The 21,556-nt window shown below is 38.7% G+C and overlaps 1 protein-coding gene across 1 annotated transcript; it reads left to right on the forward strand.

Moving 5' to 3' along the window:
* Positions 1-2,359: 2,359 nt before the first annotated feature.
* LOC125881141 (5-hydroxytryptamine receptor 3A-like) lies at positions 2,360-19,516 on the forward strand. Its single transcript, XM_049564164.1, has 8 exons — positions 2,360-2,545; positions 4,047-4,091; positions 7,792-7,901; positions 10,979-11,148; positions 11,349-11,509; positions 15,397-15,607; positions 15,723-15,902; positions 19,409-19,516. Exons 1-8 carry the CDS (start codon positions 2,360-2,362, stop codon positions 19,411-19,413), a joined length of 1,068 nt encoding a protein of 355 aa, XP_049420121.1. The 3' UTR covers positions 19,414-19,516.
* The last annotated feature ends 2,040 nt before the right edge of the window (positions 19,517-21,556 follow it).

Raw genomic sequence — 21,556 nt, forward strand, 5'->3', positions numbered from 1 at the left:
TGCCCCAATATCTAGATTTGTTCTAATTATATTTGTCAACACATCTGCCAAATTTGGTGCTTTTATCACAAAATTGAACGATTCTAGAAAAATATTGAGCTATGCTGCCCCACCAATCTGGCAAATGATTAAAATATTTTCATTTTTTGCTTTTTAAGGAGCAACACAGGAAGACAAGCCAAAGAGGAGGCCGTAAACTGTGAATGAGAAGTTAATAAAACGTTTTTAAAAGCTCTTGTTCTGTTCTATTACATGTTTATAAAGCTTTTTCCAATTTAATATGCCTCTAAATTATATTTGTGGCACTAAAAACATGAAACTGCACCTATAGGATTATAGCCAAACCATTCCATGCCAGTAACCAACGGCAGCCATTTTTGGTTGGTTGGTTGGTCGGTCGGTCCATCGGTCCACAAAGCTTTTCTTGAATAATTCAAAAAGTACTTGACCAAAAATGTTCGAAATTTGCATACTGCAAGTAGAGACCATGAGTTACTATGCCAGAAAAAATGACCAGGATTCATTCATAGGTGGTGCTATACTAAGCATTTCAAAATGAAAATTTTGCTTTTCTTGAGGTTGTGTGGATGCATGTTGTGTGGATGCATGCATGTATGAGGTCGCAGCTATTGCGAATTTGCGCTTGTTCTTAATTTAATGTGAAGTGAGTGTGTCTAACTGTATTTTTCTTAGTTTAATATATATTTACATTTTTTAAATATTGTAATGAATCGTTTAAATATTTTGATTAATTTTATTGAATAAATGGTTGCTACGGCAACTAGGGTGTGTTTTTGCGATGCCCCAATATCCAGATTTGTTTGAAATATATCCACCAACACATGTACCAAATTTTGTGCTTTCATCACAAAATGAACAATTGTTGTGATATATTGAGCTAAGCTGCCACACTACTAGCGAAACTGACCATTTAGAGCATTTTGAAACAAAAATCTTACATCAGATGTTCTCAAAGATTTGATGACTTTTTAGGGAATCAGCATATGATTGAGGACCACACAGGAAAAGTGCACACACATTTTTTATTATAGCTTTTAAAAAAACACAAAAAAACCCCAATTAAATTACATTTTTATGACATATTGTATGAAGATATTTTGTAAGATAAAGTGTTATTACTTTTTTTTTTTTACAGCGTATTATACTATATTTTTATGACATATGATACTATGATTTTTTAATTTCATTTTCATGACATACTATCAACATCAATTGTGATATACTACATAATGCTCATATCACATTCTAGTTTTCCACTTCTTAGCCTAATACATTTGAAAGTAATGAAATGGAGACAGTATGGTGTTTGACATTGATTATACCCACAGCAGTCGAGCCACAGCTTCTGCTGGTAATAGTGAGGTGTCAAGTTTATTCGAATTTGCGAATTTGCTCTTGTTCTTAATTTAATGTGAACTGTGAGTGTGTCTAACTGTATTTTTCTTAGTTTAATACATAATTACATTTTTTTTTTTAAAGATTTTTTTTGGGCATTTTGCCTTTATAGATAGGATAGTCAAGCGTGAAAGGGGGAGAGAGAGAGGGGATGACATGCAGCAAAGGGCCACAGGCTGGATTCGAACCCGGGCCGCTGCGGCAACAGCCTTGTACATGGAGCGCCTGCTCTGCCACTAAGCCACCGACGCCCCCATAATTACATTTTTAAAATATTGTAATGAATCATTTAAATATTTTGACTAATTTTATTGAATAAATGGTTGCTATGGCAACTAGGGTGTGTATTTGCGATGCTCCAATATCCAGATTTGTTTGAAATATATCCACCAACACATGTACCAAATTTTGTGTTTTCATCACATAATGAACGATAGGTGTCAAGTTTATTCATGACAACATCTCCATTTTTGATCATTTTGGGGCTTCTGTTTGATTTTAAACAAAGTCTTGTCTTTTGGAATATGAAACCTTCATTACCAAATTCAGACAATGAACACAATTTTAAAGATTGTAAAGACATGATGACAAGTTGTGAACACTTTTGAACTGCGCTCTCATCCCACGCCTAAACATAGCCTAGACTCAAATGCTTAAAAATGCTCACAATTATGTATTAGTAGTGGACTGATGACAGAAGGCCCTGCAGTTTTGCCAACACCCATCTCATAATGACCACAAACACTGGATACTACTGTAGATTTTTGTGAGCTGGTGCTTTCCAAGGTTTGATGATGAATCCAGAGGCAGTGGCTACCTGCAGAGACTACTGTTAGTAATTTCTGCTCAATTACATGTGATTAATTACTTAGGTTACAATTTAAAAAAGGAGCGCGGAAGTCTGCATTTCTCTTCCTTTTAAGAGAAAAGTGCTTGATAGAAGATGTGTGTTGATGTTTCTGCTGTAGATAAGGCGGACTCTGAGGTTACCTGCAGTTATCAGGATGTTGTAAACTACCTGAACCTGACCAAAAACAAGGAGCTGTACACCATTACTCGACCTGTTACAGACTACAAACAGACTACAAAGATACACATCCAAATGTCGATCTATGGTATCCTAGATGTGGTAAGTTTCAAATGAAGCTTTACATTTTCTGTCAAATTTTCCTTTTTAATGATGATGATCATTTCCACTGTCAAGGATTGGGTTCATTGATCTTTCTTGTTTGAAGAGTTCATCACATTCTGTGGAAATGAAGGCCATGTAAGGACAAAATGATTGAACAATACTTTTGTATTCTGAAAGTTCAGTTTGTATCGTGTCCACACTAGAACATACTGGCTCCAGGAAATGGCCATATACGAGCACTATAATACTGGCATTCTGCTTTCATATGTTAGCAAACTAATTGGCAGCCATATGAATTAAGTACTGTGGGTGGTGACTGACTGATGAAGGTCCCTCGGGGGCTTGCCCTGCTGAAACCATCTAGTGCTACTAATCTGTATACTCAACTCAACTTGGCTGTAGCCAACCATCTCTCTTACAGACTCACCCTTGACACCTCTCGTACCTGCTGTACCACCGCATATCAACTTAATAGTCTTATCAGTTTAATGCAGTCATATCCCAAATTGGGTTTACACAGTTGTGTGTCCTTATTCATTCCAACTTTTCTGGCAGAAGTTACACCGCCATCTAGCTGACACCTACCACCAACATATAGAGAGCATGATTGTCTGTAATCATTTTTGTTTAAGATTTAAGGTGTATTAACTGGACACTTGTCTAAAAGTCTGATGTTTGTGAACATACATTTTATATTGAAGCAACTAAAACAAACTTTTATTTTGTTTATTTTCGTGGGTTTCCGCCGAAGTGTTTCTGTGAGCAACACCACCTCCTGTCATAAAGATCTTAATCTGGCTAGCACCATTTCCTTTTTTAAACACAGCTGTTTGCAAGATGCATAGCAATGAGGTCATGTATCTATTTGAGGTTATGTAAGATTATTAACTGTCATAAGACGGTGGTGGACAAAGTAAAAACTTGCCTCTAACATAAATTTATATTTATTGATATAAAACCAAGTCTTGCAATGTAGCATATTTCATAAATAAAATATTACATATTACATACCAGTCTAGGAGGAAAAAAGCAGATTCAGGATCAGTTTGCCTGCACTCAAGCACCATGCTTTTTATGTTATTTTTGTTCTTAAGTCAATTCTTTTCTCTTTCCTTGCTGATCTTACTCCAGTATCAGCCCTAACCACAAAATATAATGTCCAAAAAAAAAAAAAAAAATCAATGTATTTCCTTTTAACTGGCTAATGTACTTACTGTGAAATGTTGTGTTTAAAAATGTAAACATAGGCTCCTCCAGCATTAAGGCAAACTATTAAAAAATAGCCACTGTTCTTGCTGATGGTCTCATTTGCTTATGTAGATCATATAGCGTCATCAGTATTAAAGTCACACTTTTTTGTAACCAGTCAAAAACTCCTTGTAGCTGCATTAAAAACTCCCATAGTGTTATGCTTTTGACAGTTCTGCTGTGTGCATGGTCAGAATATAACTGTGCTGCTAGTAGGATTTTCACCCATACTGTATTTCTTTGCTCATAGAGAGAGATCGACCAGACCTTTGTTACCAACATTTGGGTTTATATGGTAAGTTTTTTTTTCTGATGAAAGCATTTTTTAAAAGAAAAAAAAAATCATTCTCACCTGTTCATCATTAGTGGTATGGAGCTTTATCCCTATCTTTATTCAAGAGAGTGGTCTATCAGTTTGAGAGCATTATTTATTGATTTCACGTTCAAAAACCCTGCCCTCACACTCAAATAGCCACTGCTTGCGCTTGGATCTAATCTGTTTCTGCTCAAACTGTGTGCTCGCACTCAGATACCATGTTGGTTGCACTCAGATACAATGTTGCTTGCACAGATTTCCTGCTCAAGCTTCGGCTTTTCTCCTTGCGCTCAAACTGTTTCTGTGCGCTTGCGGAATTTCTGCTCTCAGATTTCTGCCCTGTGCTTGGATTTTTTTGTGTAACAACCCTGTCAAAATCCCCCAACCAATAGAATGCCAGATTTACTGCTGACCAATGAAATGATCCCTGCCTCCTTGTGGGCGCGCTCGCTTTAGTATTAGAGCATTCTGTCCGGGCGGGTAGGCTACTCTTTAACCGGGTTCATCCACTCCCACCCTCTTCCCCTGTCGGGAGTTATTTTTCAACAGTCACCGGCTCACTATACATTATCCCTTATATATATAGCTATATAAGCAATAGGCCTATCTCACGAGAGGGAGTGACGTTCTGTATATCGTCACGGCTGTGATTCGGTCGAAGACAATTACAGCTGTGATGATATACAGTACAATGTCACGACCTTGAGTGTGATATTGCTTTTATACAACAGTTCAACAACAGCTTAAACAACAATGCTGAGTAAGGAAATGTTAACAAAAAGTGATGAAATAAATTATTTAAGTATGTCATGTAGCTCCGCGAAAAAAAACCCAGTTCCCCCACTCTGTTGCCAGGCAACGCAACACACACTCCAGGAACTCACAAGCTACTTTATATTTACATTGATCTACAACTGTGTAACTTCGTCCAGTTTGGCTGATGAAACGTTGGCAAACCTGGATGTTGGCACGGCCAGATTCAAACACACCTGGAGGTCTGCACTGAAGAGTCCTGGCTTTCCTTTTCCTCGTCCTCTCCTGACGACCACTCATAATTTAATTCAAATGTAATTTTGGGGAAAATATCCATCTTCTTGGTGTAACGCTATAGTGTCGGTTTTGCATCAATGTAGTGAGTGTGACAGCTGGTTAATTAACGGTTGTATTCATATTTATAACACCTGTGAGCGGAGCGATTTTACTGTTATATGTCCCAGTGATGTTCTACTCTATATCAGCACTCACGAAATGCCTCTCGTCCAATCAGATTACTCAGTCGAAACTAACTGTTGTATAATATATATATATATATATATATATATACAGTACAGGCCAAAAGTTTGGACACACCTTCTTATTCAATGCGTTTTCTTTATTTTCATGACTATTTACATTGTAGATTCTCACTGAAGGCATCAAAACTATGAATGAACACATGTGGAGTTATGTACTTAACAAAAAAAGGTGAAATAACTGAAAACATGTTTTATATTCTAGTTTCTTCAAAATAGCCACCCTTTGCTCTGATTACTGCTTTGCACACTCTTGGCATTCTCTCCATGAGCTTCAAGAGGTAGTCACCTGAAATGGTTTCCACTTCACAGGTGTGACTTATCAGGGTTAATTAGTGGAATTTCTTGCTTTATCAATGGGGTTGGGACCATCAGTTGTGTTGTGCAGAAGTCAGGTTAATACACAGCCGACAGCCCTATTGGACAACTGTTAAAATTCATATTATGGCAAGAACCAATCAGCTAACTAAAGAAAAACCAGTGGCCATCATTACTTTAAGAAATGAAGGTCAGTCAGTCCGGAAAATTGCAAAAACTTTAAATGTGTCCCCAAGTGGAGTCGCAAAACCATCAAGCGCTACATGAAACTGGCACACATGAGGACCGACCCAGGAAAGGAAGACCAAGAGTCACCTCTGCTTCTGAGGATAAGTTCATCCGAGTCACCAGCCTCAGAAATCGCAAGTTAACAGCAGCTCAGATCAGAGACCAGATGAATACCACACAGAGTTCTAGCAGCAGACCCATCTCTAGAACAACTGTTAAGAGGAGACTGCGCGAATCAGGCCTTCATGGTCAAATAGCTGCCAGGAAACCACTGCTAAGGAGAGGCAACAAGCAGAAGAGATTTGTTTGGGCCAAGAAACACAAGGAATGGACATTAGACCAGTGGAAATCTGTGCTTTGGTCTGATGAGTCCAAATTTGAGATCTTTGGTTTCAACCGCCGTGTCTTTGTGAGACGCAGAAAAGGTGAACGGATGGATTCCACATGCCTGGTTCCCACTGTGAAGCATAGAGGAGGAGGTGTGATGGTGTGGGGGTGTTTTGCTGGTGACACTGTTGGGGATTTATTCAAAATTGAAGGCACACTGAACCAGCATGGCTACCACAGCATCCTGCAGCGACATGCCATCCCATCCGGTTTGCGTTTAGTTGGATGATCATTTATTTTTCAACAGGACAATGACCCCAAACACACCTCCAGGCTGTGTAAGGGCTATTTGACCAAGAAGGAGAGTGATGGAGTGCTGCGGCAGATGACCTGGCCTCCACAGTCACCGGACCTGAACCCAATCAAGATGGTTTGGGGTGAGCTGGACCGCAGAGTGAAGGCAAAGCAGCCAACAAGTGCTAAACACCTCTGGGAACTCCTTCAAGACTGTTGGAAAACCATTTCAGGTGACTACCTCTTGAAGCTCATGGAGAGAATGCCAAGAGTGTGCAAAGCAGTAATCAGAGCAAAGGGTGGCTATTTTGAAGAAACTAGAATATAAAATATGTTTTCAGTTATTTCACCTTTTTTTGTTAAGTACATAACTCCACATGTGTTCATTCATAGTTTTGATGCCTTCAGTGAGAATCTACAATGTAAATAGTCATGAAAATAAAGAAAACGCATTGAATGAGAAGGTGTGTCCAAACTTTTGGCCTGTACTGTATATATATATATATATATATATATATATATATACACATATATATATGTATATATACATATATACATATACATTCACACATATACATATACGTACACACACACACACACACACACACATATACATGTATATATACATCTAATAAAGCCCTGGAGGGTGGGAGTGGATGAACCCGGTTAAAGAGTAGCCTACCTGCCCGGACAGAATGCTCTAATACTAAAGCAAGCGCGCTCACAAGGAGGCAGGGATCATTTCATTGGTCAGCAGTAAATCTGGCATTCTATTGGTTGGGGGATTTTGACAGGGTTGTTAAACAAAAAAATCCAAGCACAGGGCAGAAATCTGAGAGCAGAAATGCCGCAAGTGCACAGAAACAGTTTGAGTGCGAGGAGAAAAGCCGAAGCTTGAGCAGGAAATCTGTGCAAGCAACATTGTATCTGAGTGCGTGCAACATGGTATCTGAGTGTGAGCACACAGTTTGAGCAGAAACAGATTAGATCCAAACACAAGCAGAGGCTATTTGAGTGTGAGGGCAGGGTTTTTGAACGTGAAATCAATAAATAATGCTCTCAAACTGACAGACCACTCTCTCGAATAAAGATAGGGATAAAGCTCCATATAGTGGAAAATAAAATTGTTTGCAGCAAAGTGCATTGTATCACTCTGTCTTTCTCTTTCCCTCCTTTCTCCTTATTTCCTCATCCCCACCTTCCCTTGTTTTCCTATGTAGGGCTGGCAAAATGGACACATTCAGTGGAATCCACTTAAATTTTGTGGAATTCAAGAAATAACAATTCCAAAAGATTTATTATGGAGGCCAGATCTAACTATTGAAGAGATGTAAGTTTTAACATGTTTTCACACTCATAAATCCACATAAACTTACTAGAGCATCACTTAACTGTTTGGAAATGACACAAAAACTGAAGCACTCAGATGCCAAAACATAAATGCAAAAGGTTTAAATATGCTGACTATATGCAATATTTATTACATTACGTTGTTGTTGTGTTTAGCTTCTAGTGGACATGCTAAGGTTTGAATACATTTTAACACTGTACTTTATTTCCAGCAAATTACAGTGTACTTATTATGTACACTGAGAATCAATAGAACTCTGAAAGGGTGCATGCATCAGGGAGGTTAGGGATTAAGGGAGTTACAACTTTGTTGGGGGACCTAAAAATCAAAGGGTACTTAAATGTTGCTACTAGACAACAAGGCAGGAAAAGTGGGAAAAACAGGCTAACTATGCTAATAACTTTTTTTTTTTTTTTAGCTATGCAGGCAGCATGTCTCTGGATAGCAAAAGCACATGGGAGAAGTTTGCCTAAAGGGCAATTCCGTAACCTAATCAAGAAATCCTGTTCTTGAAAAAAACCTGCAGGAGAACAGCCCCCAGCAGCATGTTAATGCCGGTCTGCCAGAAACTCAGTCCACCACTTATGTCCAGACTGAAATATCTCAACAGCTGTTTGGTGGATTATTATGCAGTCAGGTACAAATATTCATGGTCCCTGGAGAATTAATTCTACTGACAATGGTGATCCCCTGACTTTTTTTCTAGCAGCACCATGAGGTTGACATTAAGATTTCAAGTGAAATGTCTTGGCAACTATTGAATTTGGGACAGACATTCATGTTTCCCCCAGGATGAATTGTAATCAATTAGCTCACCTCATGACTTTTCATGTAGAGCCACCATAAGGTAAAACAGAAAAGCATACTCACCACCAATTTACTTAGTTCCATGTTCCGTGTTCATAGTGGGGGTGTACTCTAAGTCAAATATGTTATTCAGGAAAGCAAATCATGTAGTGGAAACCAATATGTCCTCTACCCGGCACTGCTTGTTATTGTTCACTTTCACTGTTATTCACTGCAGCCTAGCTCTTAGCACATGAAGACCACTCAAAACTCACAGCACAGAACTCTTTTAAGTGGTAGATGAGACCAGAAAGTTAGAGCCTGCAGCAGACACAAAGTTTACAGACTGACTTTTTAAACAAAGGAGAACAAAGCTGAATAAGCGCGATACTGGTGACTCTGTATGGCAAAAGAACAACCAGTATCCTCTGTCCTGCAACACTGAAATACAGCACAGTGAAGACTATACTAAAACCACAATTCTTTCCAGCCTTCCTTATCCCCCATGATGGCCCCCAGCTAACAAAAGCAGTACACCATAGTGTCTGTTTTCCCCTCCATTCATGGACTGTTAACATAACAACTGGGCCTATCTAACCATAGCACATTAACGGTGCAAGCTGATTTTATGTTGTTCAGTGAATTCTATTGTGATTTCTTTGTAGTCAGGTTATTGGGTTATTGGATTTGCTGTTAGCTGATTTGGTGTTAGTAAGTTAATGCTTCACGCAGACCCAGGGTTCTGCATTATGTAAACTAACCCGGCATCTTTATACAACATAGATCACAAACATATATACCAAATTTGGCTACCTGAAACAACTACACTCAGAGAGGGATTTCAGGGTTTCCACTTTACATGTTTCAATTGTTCTATTATTAATCTACTGATCACATATTGAGGCATAACCTTAGCAATCTTTGATTTGGCCATCTTCTTGTTGTTTCTTATGAATAAATACTTTTGGAACATAAATGCTGTGGATTTTTATATTGCACAAAGGGAATATTTTCAACCTCTCCCATGTCAAGAACTCCAAAATCTTTCAATCTTTACTATTGCTATGCTAATTTTGATATTGTTCTTATTTTAATTATCAGAGTTCCAAATTTAGGTCATTTTGTATCTTTTATGGGACTGAATTAATTAATCAGCCATTATTTGTATTATTTTATCATTGTTAATAATGATTTTGATAATCATTAATCATTTCTGATAACCATTTACGTACTTTCAATCATAAGTTCCCAACACTGTGTCAGCCATTATGTATTTTCAAATCAATTCATATCATTTTGGATGACCACGAGGTAAAATAATTTAGTTTATCACAGGTTATTGAAAAAAATAGGGGAACTGTCCTATCTAGGATGAGGCGTCATGTGCAGAAGTGTTTTGACAAAAGCCCCCAACTGAATTTCTTTCAAAATGAAGCTTAAAACCTGTTTTTAGCCACATGTTTTCAATTCCTCCATTTAAAAGCTTAGTCAAAAGATTGAAAAAAATAATAATGTAATATTTTACCTTGTATATTAGTCAGTATTAATATGCTTAAAATGAAACATGCGGCCATAGGTTTCATAGAACTTTAACTTAGTGTTCACTAACACTACCAAGCATTTCATGGTTATTTAAACAGATAGCAACAAGGTGGTTGGTGCGTTCAGCCATTCAATTAAACATAATTCTGAGAAGAAGAAGAAAAAAAAAGAATTACAAAAGACAGAGAAATGAAAAGTACAGCATGAGGATGTGAAAATATACTTCCTAATTAATTATATGCCAATATTAAATGAATTTAATGCTTTGAAGGCCCAACAATTGCAATGCCAGTGAATATTAGCTTAGAAAATACATTTGCTTGATTACACATAACTTTTGGTGTAAACTGTACCCACTTCTGGTCACAGATCATTTTATTGGTTGCACAGACACACATACAGAAACTTACGTCTTTGTACACCAGACACTGTGCCTGGGGCAGGAGTGTGATGCCGGTTGATACTCTTCTGATAGTTATTGGAGGTACAAAAGTGAACTGCATGCTGTTGCAGCAGGATTGAGGGATGAATCCCTGAACTGACAGAACATTGGCCTCTCGTTCTAGTGGTAGATCACAGGAAATTAAAGAGTTTGACTAAAATAGTCAATTGAATCTATTGTGGGTTATGTAGATTCATACTTTGTGGTATAATGGATCATACGCTATGTGAAATTCAAGTAGAGGCTTAATGCTTTCGCCATAATATCTGCATTTGTTTTCTTACAGGACAGAGAAAGACAAGTCCCCCCCAACTCCTTTTCTCACTGTTAAATGGCACGGTCTTGTTGAATTTAAGAATGATCTGGTGCTGGTCAGCTCTTGCAGGATGCAAATTTTCAAATTCCCTTTCGACAGTCAGAGCTGCAACCTCTCTTTCAAGTCTGGTGTATACTCTGGTGAGCCCGTAACCTGCTATGTTTAAAAGTTTCTAGACATTCATCTAAATGTGTATATTTTGTGTTGGAATTAATATGTGTGCTGTAATCACTTTTGACAGTTTATGGTCACATGAACACACCAACACATACATACACTCCTTCTTTGTTGAGCTGATAAGAAACCTCAAAGTTTTATTTTTATTTCATTTTTACTTCAGATAACGAAATAAAGTTTGTAGCAGAGTCCAGTGCTACAAAGAACACACAGTGGTCTCTTGAAGTGATGCGGACCCAGTATGAGTGGCTCTTCATTGGCATGACTGTCAAAGAGAAAACCATCAACAATTTTAGCAGCAATCAAAGCATGATTGTTTACACTGTAAGTATTAAATGGGTTATACTGCTAAAACTTTTTTTTTTTCCCAACAAAAATGTATATGTAGACTTATTAATATTTCACTTGCTACTTTTACTAAAACCTGCAATAACACATTATCCTTTTTTGGCCAGTTGCAAGAAGCTGGAACAAAAGTTTCTTATTTACTTATCCAACAGTTATGAAGCAACATATCATTCCTTTGCTGACCTTTGTTCCTTGGTGACCTCCAGCTCCATCCAACCAGGAACCAGCAAAGCTGAAATGCAGCACATTTACAGCACGGCAACAACACTCAAGCCCTGGCAGATGCCCTGGGCTGTTATAACCAAAACAGTAAAGTTGCAGCTGGACCTCAAAGCAATGACCTGAACCTTGCGATAAAGCTCCACAAAGCCAAGAAAAGCTGCACCCTCTGGAATTAATTCTCTATAGGTTCATCAAGCAGCACTACTCATGATGCCACATTGTTTTTATATAATCATGTATAAATGTTACATTGCTGTTATATACTGCTCAAAAAACCTAAGCAACAGTTGAATCACACATCAGAGCTTGACAAACAAATTATTGAAGTTGAAAATCTTTACTGATGTTTATTGTATAATTTGTTGAGAACAAAATAACATAATAGTGGTCAGTGGAAACCAACCTCACTCAGTGAGGGCTAAATCCAAAAATGTCACTGAAAATCAAAGTAAAAAATTTAAATGACAGGCTGATCCAAATTGCATGATTTTTATCACAGCAACTGATAATGTGACTCAGTATTGTGTATGGCCCCCATGTGCCTGTATGCACTCAGACAATGTGTGGGCATGCTCCTGATGAGTCAGTGGATGGTGTCCTGGGGGATCTCCTCCCAGACCTGGATCAGGGCATCAGTGAGCTCCTGGACAGTCTGTGGCAGTACTTGGCGGTGTCGGATACATCGACACACAACATCCCACAGGTGCTAAATTGGATTTAGGTCAGGGGAACGAGAGGGCCAGTCAATGGCTTCATCATCCAGGAACTGCCTACACAATCTGGCCACATGAGGCTGGGCATTGTCCCGCACCAGGAGGAACCCAGGGCCCACTACACCAGCGTAAGGTCTGACATTCACTCTCAGAATTTCATTCTGGTACCTAACAGCAGTCAAGGTACACCTTGCTATTACATGTAAGTCTGTGTGACCCTCCCAGGATATGCCTCCCCAGACCATCACTAACCCATCGCCAAACTGGTCATGCTGGATGATGTTACAGGCAGCATAACATTCACCATGGTGTCTCCAGACTCTTTCATGCCTGTCACATGTACTCGGTGTAAACCTGCTCTCATCTGTGAAGAGAACGGGGCGCCAATGGCGGACCTGCCAATTCTGGTGTTCTCTGGTGAATGCCAAATGAGTTGTATGGTGCTGGGTGTTCTGCTGTGAGCACAGGTCCCACTAGAGGACGTTGGGCCCTCATGCCACCCTCACCATCAGGATGGTCAGAAACATGCACACCAGTAGCCTGCTCAAGGCCATTTTGTAGGGCTCTGGCAGTGCTCCTCCTGTTCCTCCTCGCACAACGGAGCAGATACGGTCCTGCTGCTGGGTTGATGCCCTACTACGGCCCTGTCCACCTCTCTTTGTGTAACGGATAGTCTCCTGGTATCTCCTCCATGTTCTTAAGACTGTGCTGGTAGGCACAGCAAAGCTTGCGACAGCACTCATGGATGTGCCATCCTGGAGGAGCTGGACTAGTCTTGCCACCAGACAATCAGAGATCTCTGCCTTCTGATAGTCTGGGGACACTCCTTTCTAAAGTGTGTTTAACACACCGGCGAAAACGGCCGGCAACAAAGCAACGCCTCTTGCATTTTTGAAAAGGACACGCCTTCTCGGAAATGTGCGCTCCCCTTTTCTCGTCTGCAAGGAAACAAACACACAGCTTGAAAATGGATGCCGAGAGATTAAACTCTGTTTTATCAAACGTGTGCTCATCCATGAAGAAAATATTTTTTCCAGCGGATGTCTTAGTTACAACATGATTGAGCTAACTGGAGTAGTTTCATGTTGTATCCGACAACGGGAGGCTTTTAACAGATGACGTCCTGATGTTAGCTTTGCTGCTGCTGTTAGCTGTCCCTGTCAGCTGCAGCCACTGATGCTTTCTAGACATCGTGATTTCCCAAAACTGAATAAATACCACACACAGCAACACAAAACTGCTTTGCTAGCTCAATCATGTTGTAACTAAGATATCCGCTGGATAAGATATTTTTTTCACAGACCGTTTAATGAGTTATTACCTATTACAGACACCGCTAACGGCTAACAGGGCTAACAGCTAACGGTTAGCCCAGCTAAAGTAAACATGCACACAGAAATAGTAATGTTTGTTCAATCATTGTGTTTATAGACTTTACAAACATTGGATTAGTCTAAACGGTGATACAGTGATGTGAAAAATGTGATATATATACATATATATATATATATATATATAAATATACGTGTATATATATACGTATATATACATATATATATATATATATATATATATATATATACATACATACATGTGTGTGTGTATATATATATATATATATATATATATATATATAACTAAAAGCTCTGCTGGTTTTCTACCCGGAAGTATTTGTAAACAACAAGGCGATTCCCTCTATAGTCTGGCCGGATGAGTCATGGCCTTGTAAAGGATTATGTTTGTTTCTTTTAGTTGGCAAGAATGTGTTGCCGCAAACACGACAAACATCCACTAACTTTGACGACGTTTTCTGCAAGCACGGCTGAGCTATTTTGTAATGCTACACATGTTTCTAGTGGGACTATGTTTACAAGCACAAGAGTTCAGCGAGCTACCAAAAGACCGCCCTGCAGATTTACTATTGGTTCTGCAACGTAGGGAGTTTTTTTAAACTCTGAAATTGTATCCGCCCATCTAAACACAAAATCAGGGAGAAAGTCATCAGTCTTTAGTTAAGCAAAGCGTCTAAAGACTGACTTGTGACTGACTGACTCACAAGTCAGTCTTTAGACTGACTCACAAGTCAGTCTAAAGACTGACTTGTGAGTCTAGAGCTGGACTACCTGTGCAACCTGATTGGGCTGCAGGTACTGCCTCATACTACCAGTAGTGTCAAGGACACCAGCAGAACAAAAATCTAGAGAAGAATCAGTCAGGAAGGATAAGGAGTGAGCAACTGTCTGTGGCCACCACATGTAAAACCATTCCCTTTTGCTTTTGCCTCTCCATTGCACCTGTTGTCACTGAAAATGATTCACAATCACTTCACAGATTGATATCCCTGAAGTTTAACTGACTTGGTGTTATACTATGATGATTAAAGGACAACTTCAGTATTTTTCAACCTGGGCTCTATTTCCCCATGTGTATGTGTGCATATGATTCATGGGTACCACTCGTGCTAAAATTGGTTCAGTATTGAGCCGCGAAACGAGGTAAAACAGTAATGGGGGCAAATGCGTCCCGTATAAAAGTGCTTTTTTTCGCCACTGACCAGTTCAGATTGCCAGTGCTATCTCTGTAAATACCATATGGTAGCGGCCCTGGGGCAGTGCCAACTGTGAATGAGTGGAGTCAGCTGTCAGTCAGTGTTGGAGCAGAAAGGCGGAAGTTGTCCCCGCTTGGTAATGTAAATGAGTATGTGTGTGTGTGAAGTGTTCCCTTAATTTTTTTGAGTAGTGTACGTTGATCACAATCACTTTAAGAAAATCATTTCAAGGCTTCTTCAACCACTGCAGACATGAGCAGATTCTTTTTTTTTTGTTGCAACCTGGGTACTGTTTTTTTTTTTTTTTTTTTTTTTTTTTTTTTTGGCGAAAGCCTATGAGTAAAGAGATCAACCTCCTGACCCTTAAATACATTTCATAGATCACTATGCGGAGGCGGTCTGTCCTCTACATCGTCAACTTCATACTACCCATCTTGTTCTTCTTCTGTCTGGACTTGGCCTCCTTCCTCATCTTGGACACAGGGGGCGAGAAGCTCAGCTTCAAGGTCACTGTGCTGCTTGCTGTCACTGTGATGCAGCTTATTCTCAATGACATTCTGCCTTGCTCTTCAGACAGGATTCCACTTATAGGTAAAGAATATCAGAGTCATTACTCTATCTGACTTCACTTAATATGGAACAGCACAAATACTGAGTCAATGTGTCGTTGTTTGTCCACATTAATGATATGGCCTTCCCCCTTCAGCATTATACTGTATTGGGATGTTTGGATTGATGCTGCTGAGCCTCCTGGAGACGATTTTGGTGATGTATCTGATAGAGAAGGACTCTGCATCCCAAGACAACAAAGCAAATAATGTCCAAAGCCTGAGTGAGGACTGTGGAGGTAAATGGAGCAAAGACGACATACACAGCTGTGATGGAGGTGAGATTATAAATTCTACAAACCTCTGGATCTAAACTCAATTTACCATTGTTATTCAGTTTTCTATCGCTACTATTATATTTTACTGATATGATTTTATTACATATACATTACCATTATAATACATCATTTTGAATATGCTACAACTTTCTGTGTCGATCATATCCTTTCAGAGGTAAAGAAATTGAATCACTGTGCCTGTGTCTGTGATGTACCTGCTGATGAACCTCCATCTGAACTGCTGTCTGTGGCCAAAGAGGTTAGACTCAGGTTGCGCTTTAAGGGTTAAAGAAATACTTCACCAACAAAATGACCATGTGTACATCAGTTCCTCACCTTGTGTTAGGTTGAACTATTGAAGAAAACTTTACTTTTCTTCCATGCCCCCACAGTGAATAAAGAATCCATAAGCAGAAAAAAATCTTGATGAAATGAAGTAAAAGGGGGCCGCGTATAAGAACAACAAAGCTTTATCAAACATCAGTTTACAGACTCTTAAACAATTCATGTAGTACAATACAAGGCCTAGTCCACATGCACGTGGGGGTATTTGAAAGTGGGGTTTTTTTCTCCCTCCTTTATTCTCAAGAAAATTTACATCCGCGCACACTGTTGTTGGCATTTGACCTAGTAACAGATCTCCAATTATTAGGGACTTGTGGTTCAAAGTATTAAAACGGCTATCAGAAATAATAACTATTGATAATAATTATTAATTATGTTAAATAATGTGACTTCATTATATTAAATCACCCATTGTTACAAATATGCCCATTTGTTACATTATCAATCTTTCCGTGGAGAGAAGAGTTGCTTAGTGCTGCTTTTGTTAGCTAGGAGTTGAAGGCTGGAAAGTACTGTGGTCCCAGATGCAGTCTTTGCTGTGTCCTTGCTTCGAAGGTGCAGATCCGAGGAGACCAGTTGCTCGATATCCTTGCAGAGTTAGAGGTCTGGTGCTAACTCAGCTTGGTTCTTCTTGTTGTTGGAAAGTTAATTGCAAACCTTGTGTTTGGCACACTAACTTTTGTGGGCATCATGTTCTGTGTCTGCAGTTAACAGGCCACATTGAGAGCAGAGCTCCTGCTCCTGCTGTGAGCATAATATAGAGGTGAGAAAATGGGAAAGGGCATAGCAGGCCCTCCTGTGTGATGTCGTATCTCTTCCGAGGTTTGAGGCAGGAGCGTTCAGTGGTTTAGGAGCAAGAGCCCCCTTCAATGGTTGAGGGGCAAGAGAGCACAAGAGTCCCCTTTGGTGGTCCAGGAGCAAGAGAGAGATGAAAACAACACTTAACCTAGCCAACATAAGGCTTGGTGACATCACAGAATCACATGTCACTGTCACAGTAGTGCCCAAACAAGTTTGAAAACTGTGTCCCTGGGACAGACTCTCACTTAGGTGTGACAGTGAGGCATCCTGTGGAGATGAATGCTGTTGTTTGTTTGATGAACAAAGAACATGCAGTCTCTGCCATCATTTGAGATGGCAAGACCCAGAGGAAAAGCCTCTACATGTCCAGTTTCGATCTGCACAAATAACAAATCATCTGTGGTCCAACAGTGAATCCCAACACTGTTATAAAAAAAAATCTGTGTCCAAATGAAAATGCAAAAACACAATTGAATGGTATCACTGTCCGCTACTGTATCCAGAGACTCGTTGTTTATTATTATGTGACATCATCTTTTATTTTTTCATATTACTTTATTGGCCTTGAGTTTAGTATTTTAAGAGGGTTTTGGTGTTCTGTCATGTTCCTTGTTTTGTTCATTAGTTTATGTTTGTGTCTGGTTTTATTTTCTAGCTTTTTCTTCATGTGTAATATTCAGTTTACTTCCTGTCATTGTTTCCCTTCTGATTTCAACACACTTACAAACTGTCATTTCTCCAACAACTACACTCACAGATAACTGACCCTCCTACTGTACCTGCCTGTCAAACAGCATCAACCTGTAAACCTTTTCAAGACAGTCTGGATTGAGTGGAGTCCTGCGGGGATCAACAGATGCTAAGTCTGGTGGCCGGTGGCTGCTTGCTCCCTGTAAAGAGCAGGGCCACGGTAGAAGATGCTGGTGACTGACATCCAGACATCTCTCCACAACCTTTCAATGCTAGTGTGATCAGTAGAAAATTATGGGGTTTAAGATTTAGACATTTTCAGCACAGCATTTAAAAGACCATTTTATCGTTAAACAATAATAGAAAATAAACACACCTATTCATAAAATATATTTGTATTCATAAGAATGAATAAAAATGCAAAATTTAAATAAAAGAAAATACCAATTATGCTATGAACAACAAATGGGGTGAATGATTACAATAAATGCAATGGTAAGTGAAACATGACACAAGTTATCTTTTACAGGTTGGATGGTACTGACTTCTGGTCTATTTACAATGTATAAAATGCTGCACCCTGATTTCTTCCCCCCAGCCCGCAATATGAATGTTTACTGTTGCCATGGCAACAGATCCTGTTTCAGTAGCTAACATTAGCTTAGCGCAATCTACATATCAACAGTGAACAATAAAACTACAAAATGACATTTCTAAACAGAAACAGTCACCAACACCAACAGCTGTTCTATCAAAGACCTTAACCAGGGTGTTGCCACTTGTCATATCTTACAACAGTTAACGCAACCTCACTGAAACGATGTAACCTAACTAAACATGGTGCGATTCAGCAAAGACATTACAACTACATTAGTAAGAGTACACTAATAATAAGATGTGAAGTGCTTTGTGACTTTAATCCTACTCGAAAGAATAAATGAAAAATATGTATACTCTTACTTTGACATGCAGAAATAACGTCATCAGCCGGGTGATCACGTGCTATCCGAAAATGGCCGAGTGATACGAGTGCATTTTCGTTCGGACCGGCAGAAAGTTTGTTTCAAAACTCTGTGTGTGTAAAAAGCAAATCCACATGTGTACAACTGAGATCCACAAATGTTTTTTTGATTCACAAATATAAACTGAGTTCACAAATGCCTTTTTGAAAGTTGTAAATGTTAGGAAGATATTCACAAATGCTTTTCATTTATTTGCAAATTAATTTAATGTATTCACAGTTTTTTTTTTATTTGTGGAATGTATTTGTGTATTTGCAGATCTGTTTTATACTTGCAAAATATTTTTGTGAGTTTACAAATCTTTTTTTTGTATTTGTGGAAGGTGTTTTATATTTACAGATTACACATTTACAGTTTTCTTGTGATTTGAGGTCATCTGATACCAGCCAGCTGTAATTTCTTTTCCTCACGTTTCAAAACACCCAAGCTCGCAAAACATCACCCACCAACAGGAGCATTTATTGGTCCAGTGCAGCACAGTGCATTTTGTAGGTTTTCTACCTCTTGGGCAAAAGCAAATACCACAGCCCTTTTTCTCTGTGTTCTGTAGCACCAATTTCAAAAGTATTTATGTCTTTCTACTGCATAGAAAACCGAGTTTTATAAAAATACTTTTTAAATTACCAGTCCACTTTATCATGTCTGCAGGGTAGCAGCAGCCAATTGATGGAGTCCATTGTCTTGATGAAGGTCTCAGATGAGCTGACGGCAGTGCAGAAAACATTGACTCTGCTCCTAGACAGTAGGAAAGAAGAAGGGAAGCCTGGCTACTGGACCAGAGTGACTAAAACCATCAACAAATGTTTCTTCATTTTCTACATCACATCAGGAAGTGTGTTTTTAGTTCTTATATTTTCAATATGGACCAATGCAGATTACAAGTAGTGCTCAAGTTTAAAAACGCAATTTGGACATTTTTTTCATTTAACATTGACACTAACACATCTGTACTCTGTGTTCACACCCATACTTCAGTTCCACTGGTCTGGGCCAAAGAAAACAATGACCTATTGCTGCTCAATGAGGGTTCACACTGACTTGTTACAAACCAAATATATGGACCCACAGTGGAAAATCTAAAATAATTTATTTCTGATGACTGACTGCTGCAGTTCATAGTCTTCATTACAAAGCCTTTGCAACCAAAATATGTATATTGTTATTACACGAGGCAGACACTGTACATTGTTATTTATCTTTGACACTGAAAGCAGTCACACTGAACGTATTAGCAGAGCTCCCACTCACTTTGTCCAGCGACAATTCCAATCAAGTTTTTTCATCAATATGCCCACATCTTCAACAATGTTGGCATCAAAAAGAAAATAAAAGAGAGAGAGAAAGGCAGCATCACACTGGGCAATTGTACTATGAACAGATTTTGGTCTGTTCTGAATTGAAGTTAGGGCTGGGCGATATTTTTAACCAAATACATCAATATCGTTACTGAGATGGTATTGTAGAGTTCGCTATTACTACATTCTCAAAATGGATAAAGGCAAATAACAAAAAGGCTGCAACAGTCTGGCATTTTCAGAAGATTATATCACTTTAATGCAGTCTTTAAAACCAGAAAAAGTCAGTGCTTACAATATTATGATATCCAAAATCGAAGGCGATATCTGGTGTCATATCACCATATTGATATATTATCATATATTATCAGTGTATTACCCAGCCCTAACTGAAATTCTGACATATGTAGTCTTTCAGTAATTCTGCATGTTTTACACACTGCTACACATCTAACACATATACTCTGTATTAACCTTTGACACCAATGTGGTGGTGTTTTAGTAATATACATGCCTTTGATGTGTATTGTGCACAATTATGCTGTTTAGTGAGTCGATCAAATACATAGTAAAATTTGTTAAAATTTAAATGTAGCTCTTTAAAAATAAACTTCTCTGTGAAAATACAATGTGGTTGGATGTCTGCTGTTTAAGTGTTTTTGGTTTTGTTTCATACTGATACATTATACTAAGCATATACATATACTATATACCAAGTCTTAATTTTGTAAGGACCAGTAAATGTGTTTTTTCTTCCATAGTTTGAGTCATTTCATATTGTCTTTAATGGGATTTTTCAAATCTGCATCTGCATTTAAGCTACATTATATATTCACATTGCAGAATAAAAGACTTGTCATCTGTAAACATGTATCATGACTTTTCATACCGTTGAAATAAACAATATAGACAAACTTTGTGTGTGTGTGTGTGTGTGTGTGTGTGTGTGTGTGTGTGTGTGTGTGTGTTAAAGGTAAGTGACATCTTTTTAAAGCAATTAGAGGTATCCCAACTTTTTGGCAGGGAGCATAGCAGGACTTGTTGGCTTGTGTTTGTCAGCTTGGTGTCCCTGCCTGGCTCTGTTTGTTTCCTTCCATTGATATGTTATGAAAAAATTTTCCCTGTTGTATCTTAAAACAGAGAGGTAGAATACAGATGGTTGAAACTTGTTGTGTTGCAATCCTGTCACTGTGGTGTTTGGTTTCCAGTGATGTCCCCATTGCATCCAAGTGGTAAAAAAGAGGACTACTTTCATGAAGTGGAATTTCAGCAGCGCAGTTCACCTTAAATTCATTGCTTCTTTTGGATCAAGAATATCCCACTAATTGATAAAAATCACAGATGAAGAGGCAGTTCAGTTAATGGACATTGTCACATTTGTGCAGCAGCATTCAAAGCAACATTCAAAAACTTGTAAAAAGAAAAAAATAATGTTGCCATTTCAGTTTTCCCAGGCCAGCATCCACTAGAGCATTTATATGTCATGGAAAAAGTGATGAAC

The sequence above is a fragment of the Epinephelus fuscoguttatus genome, linkage group LG20 (assembly GCF_011397635.1).
Source record: "Epinephelus fuscoguttatus linkage group LG20, E.fuscoguttatus.final_Chr_v1".
Classification (NCBI taxonomy): Eukaryota; Metazoa; Chordata; class Actinopteri; order Perciformes; family Serranidae; genus Epinephelus; species Epinephelus fuscoguttatus.

Bases quoted from the DNA above. Each gene is read 5' to 3' on its own strand.
- LOC125881141 (XM_049564164.1), top strand. From the start codon at position 2,360: ATGTGTGTTGATGTTTCTGCTGTAGATAAGGCGGACTCTGAGGTTACC. The intron at 11,510-15,396 runs GTAAGTATTAAA...TACATTTCATAG, and splicing joins AAAGCATGATTGTTTACACT to ATCACTATGCGGAGGCGGTC. The intron at 15,608-15,722 runs GTAAAGAATATC...TTCCCCCTTCAG, and splicing joins AGACAGGATTCCACTTATAG to CATTATACTGTATTGGGATG.